The 5,000-nt window shown below is 46.1% G+C and overlaps 1 protein-coding gene across 1 annotated transcript in view; it reads left to right on the top strand.

Moving 5' to 3' along the window:
• Positions 1 to 5,000, top strand: part of LOC310797220 (ephrin type-A receptor 3-like) — a gene marked incomplete at both ends in the record, with an annotated part of 146,449 nt that overhangs the window by 119,967 nt on the left and 21,482 nt on the right. The window contains 2 exons of the mRNA XM_083659570.1: positions 905 to 1,030; positions 1,441 to 1,626. Of these exons, the coding sequence (XP_083515696.1) occupies positions 905 to 1,030; positions 1,441 to 1,626 (312 nt within the window). The remainder of the gene's footprint in view (positions 1 to 904; positions 1,031 to 1,440; positions 1,627 to 5,000) is intronic.

Here is a 5,000-nt window from a genome sequence, read left to right as displayed (position 1 = left end):
CCCTGCATCTCATGCACTTTGGTTTCCAGGCCCCCTGCATCTCATGCACTTTGGTTTCCAGGCCCCCTGCATCTCATGCACTTTGGTTTCCAGGCCCCCTGCATCCCATGCACTTTGGTTTCCAGGCCCCCTGCATCTCATGCACTTTGGTTTCCAGGCCCCCTGCATCTCATGCACTTTCGTTTCCAGGCCCCCTGCATCTCATGCACTTTGGTTTCCAGGCCCCCTGCATCTCATGCACTTTGGTTTCCAGGCCCCCTGCATCTCATGCACTTTGGTTTCCAGGCCCCCTGCATCCCATGCACTTTGGTTTCCAGGCCCCCTGCATCTCATGCACTTTGGTTTCCAGGCCCCCTGCATCTCATGCACTTTGGTTTCCAGGCCCCCTGCATCTCATGCACTTTGGTTTCCAGGCCCCCTGCATCCCATGCACTTTGGTTTCCAGGCCCCCTGCATCTCATGCACTTTGGTTTCCAGGCCCCCTGCATCTCATGCACTTTGGTTTCCCGGCCCCCTGCATCTCATGCACTTTGGTTTCCAGGCCCACCATTCAACTGAATCAGCAATCAGCATATTTCTTGAGAGTTAATTTCTCCCTTGACAAAAGTACGCCTGCGTTGGTGCCGTCTTCTTAGATTTGAAGAGGGCATTTGATACCGAGTCCTCCTATCCAAGTTCAAATAGATATTTGTTTCTGAACAAACCATCCTATGGGTGAAATCTTTGCTGTTTAATAACTCAAGTAAAATAAATTGACTCGCAAAGTTTGACTGAAATACTGAACGAGTAATGTTTCCAATAAAATACATCCTGAACTGTTGAATAGTCTGATGAAGGCGAGTCAACAGCTGATCCACATCTTCAGGGACACACAGTAACATCTCCTCCCTCTCCTCCCCTGCAGTCAAGCTTCCGGGCAGCAGGACCTACATCCACCCCCACACCTATGAAGACCCCAACCAGGCCGTCAGGGACTTCGCCAAAGAGATCGATGCCTCGAGCATCCGCATCGAGAGAGTCATCGGAGCGGGTGAGTTACATACGTAATCCCCCCCCGACAAATATTCACTCAGAATCTGTATATGAGAGAAACTCGCTAATTTGTTGGAATTTAATTAATTAGGAATGAAATGAAATGATGATTAATTTCTGCGCAACATCTGGATACATGGATACGATCTGGATATAAATTTAGAACCTGATATCAGAGCTTAGAGACAAGTTAGAGACAGGAGTGTATAATTATTCATCACTTATGTTAGCTCTTTATCTTTTGTCATCGAGTTTCATAGTTTAATCCTCCATTGCTTTGTGGGGTGTGTGTGTGTGTGTGTGCGTGCGTGCGTTCGTGTGTGTGTGTGTGTGTGTGTGTGTGTGTGTGTGTGTATGCGTGTGTGTGTCTGTGTGTGTGTGTGTGTGTGCGTGCGTGCGTGCGTGTAGGAGAGTTTGGGGAGGTGTGCAGCGGGCGGCTGCGTGTCCAGGGGAAGAGGGAGATCTACGTGGCCATCAAGAGCCTGAAGGCCGGATACTCCGACAAACAGAGGCGGGACTTCCTGTCCGAGGCTTCCATCATGGGACAGTTTGACCATCCCAACATCATCAGGCTGGAGGGCGTGGTCACCAGATGTGAGTGATCAACAACCTTACTTCATCATCGTTGGTTCCTCTTCCCTTGGGCATGATAGGGCCACATGAAATTCTTATTTTTTTTCTTTTTAATTTAGGGGTTAGGATAGATTTTTTTTTTTATGACTTGGCTCTCTCAGACAGCCTCTTCGACATTTTTCTCAAAGTGAAAACCAAGTTGTGAGGTCTCAAAACACCCCCAATCGAAAACTGAATTATTTATCTCTGCCTATTTTAGAAAAATGAAATAATTTAGGTTACTATAATAATTAGGTCTACTTTTAATTTGATAGTTTGGCCTACTTTTATCAATTTTCAGCCAAATTATTCGGCCAGTTGATTCCATTTTTATGACTAAATTCCACGATTAAGTCGTTTTTTTCTGCATTGGGGAACTCATGTGGCCCCTGGGCGTACGAGGTGATCGTGGTTGTTTGGGTACAGTCGCCCACGCCCCCTGCTTCCCTCCTCGTGCGTGCGTGTGTGTGTGCCTGTGGGTCTGCTGCACCTGTGAGGAGACACAGCAGAGCTGCTCTCGTTAATGTGAATCAGACTTGACCCTGGAATCAGATAAAAGCCCCGTTGCCGTTGGCAACACATCGATGACGCATGGCGGCTCGCATGTGCGTCGTGGAGAGAGAGTGTCCGCTTTCAAACCGGCCCACTTGTTTACTTCACATTATTTTGTTAGGCAATTTGGGAGCGTGTCTTTTCACGTCGGTGAGATACACGTACGCCACAGAGACCCGGCTCAGCCAGAGAGAGAGAGAGAGAGAGCTGATCCACTATCAGCGGGCCTCGCTCGCTCAATCACATCTCCCTCTCTCCCTCTCATCCTCTCATTCACTCTGGCTGGGAGCGATATGGACAAAATCTAATATCACAGCACTTTTGACCAAATAGCCCAATATCGATATTGCAACAATTATTACCACGACTAATTGGTGCTTTCGGAAAAAACATTTAGACAAAGAGATGTTTGATAATCATCAGTAATGTGGATATAATGACTACGTGGGTAAAGGCAAATAATAGAACAGCTAGAACAGTCAAGTTCAGAAACTTTCATCACTTGACCATAATGCAGGAAAAGGCAACACTTATGCCATATAGCAATGCTTGTGGACCAACGTTGCTATGTTACAATTTCGGCTCCAAAATTGTAAAATGGTAACGTACGTTTCTAGAGGGGTGGGCGTGGTTTACGGAGATTCTCTGTTTCTAACCCCTGCCCCTACCCTAACCCTAACCCTAAAATCTCAGAACGTTACCATTTTATAATCTTCGAGCCGAAATTGTAACATAGCAACGTTGGTCCACAACGTTGTTATTTTACAGTTTCCTGTGAGACTGTGTTGGATATATCCATAATCTAAGATGATATCTAGTCTCGTATCAGGATATCGATATAATATCGATTGCCCGGCCCGACCTCTCACTCCCCTTCTTTCTCTCTCTCAATCACACTATCTCATCTTCTCATTCAACCCCCCCCTTCTCTCTCTCTCTCTCTCTCCTCCTCCTCTCTTGCTCTCTCCATCTCTCTCGCTCGACCCCAGTCTCTTCTCATCTCTCCCTCTGACGCCTTGTTTGGTTGATATGCGTCGAGAGATCTGATGTTGGTACAAAGAGAGTGGATGGTAAAACAACCAGGCAGACAAAATCAGCCTCCTCTTCTCTCCTCTCTGTCACAGAGCTGCTCAGTCCATCGCACGCCGCTCGCTGCTCCACTGCCACTTTTAGCCCACAACAAAAGCGCAAACATAATGCATATGCATAGGCTTTTATCATGAATATTAATAATTCATGGAGTTAATTGGATGTGTTTTTTAGCCTCGTGAATATTCAGCAGCCTGCAGATGAAGGATCAGACCTCTCCGCACGTCTTATTCGTTTCCTTTCTCTCTCGGTCGTTCTCTCTCTCTCTCCCTCTCTTTGTAAAGCCGCATGCTAATTGTGACCCTTTGGTTAGCGGGGGGTTGAAGCGGTTTGTAGAAGTATTAACAAACTAAGTCGAATCGAATGTGCTTTTTTCTCTCCTCGGCAGGCACTGGCAGACATGTAATTATGGCGTCGGCGTCGTTATTGTTGTTTTTTCACTGACGCATAACAGACACAATTGAAATAGCGGAATTTATTTGCTGGCTTTTTTTAAGAATGAATGAATGAATGCCAAAGCCTGGGAAAATGCCTGATATTCAACAATAGCAACGAGTGAGTGACAGTTGCAACAGCGTAATAGCAGGAGATAAGCAACTGACCTCGACAACACTGCAGTGTGTTGTAACACTCTCTTAATGACTTCACTTTCCTATGCTGTGATTAAGAAGAAGCAATTGTCTGTGCGTTTGCACGTGTGTGCGTGTGTGCGTGTGTGTGTGTGTGCGCGTGCGCGTGCACGTGTTTGTATGCGTGTCTGTTCTATGCACTGCGTTTCTATGTGTTTCTACCTGTCTTCACAGCACATTGAGAAACTGATAGAGCCCCTCAAAAACAAATCTCACTAGCTGAGCGGTAATTTCGCGGGTCACCGCCCAGGGTGGATACGCACGTGCGCGCGCGCCGCGCGCGTGTGTGTGTGTGTGTGTGTGTGTGTGTGTGTGTGTGAAGGGGTTGAGAGCACCGCCCAGGGTGGATACGCGCCCGCGTGTGTGTGTGAGGGGGTTGAGAGTTGAGTCGGGTCAATAACTCCTCCAGGCCTCTTTCTCCGGCACCAGCTGCTCCCTTCACACCTCCTCCCTCAGTGTGTAATCAGGCGCGCTGACCCCGCCTGCTCCGGGCTCAGGTGCGCGCTGCCTCGCTGTGGAGCAGGCGCTAATGGAAGTAACAGGAGGAGTAGCGGTTAGTCCATCAGTGTTGGGCAAGTTACTCTCAAAAATTTAATATACTACATATTACTAGTTACTTTCGTTTGAAAGTAATATGTTACTTTACAATATTACCGTCTGTGTAGAGTAACTCATTACTTAGTACACTGCTTTTGCATTACTTTCACCAAAATAACAGCAGTAGCAGAATGACATCGCCGCCCTGTCCAAGCATCCCAAAGATTAATTTCAACCGTCTTGAAGTCAGTGTAAACCGTCCAAGATTCTAAATGTTATCTTTTTCCTTTGTTATTGTCATCTATAGTGGTTATTTGCATAAAAACACACAATTTGATTAGGCAATGATTGTATCTTTATTGAAATATGTGCTTTGATGAAGAAGAAGAAAGTAACTCAATTTGTTACTTGACAAAGTAACGGCTATAAAATTACTGAAATCCTATAAGTAATAAGTTATATTACTGAGTTACTGCTAAAAGTAATATATTACATGTAATATGTTACTTTTGTAATGAGTTACCCCCAACACTGGTAGTAATGCTAGGG

This window comes from Poromitra crassiceps (assembly GCF_964638095.1).
Source record: "Poromitra crassiceps genome assembly, chromosome: 23".
NCBI lineage: Eukaryota > Metazoa > Chordata > Actinopteri > Beryciformes > Melamphaidae > Poromitra > Poromitra crassiceps.
The sequence above is the reverse complement of the archived record's forward strand: the minus strand, read 5'-3'. Positions and strand labels throughout refer to the sequence as shown.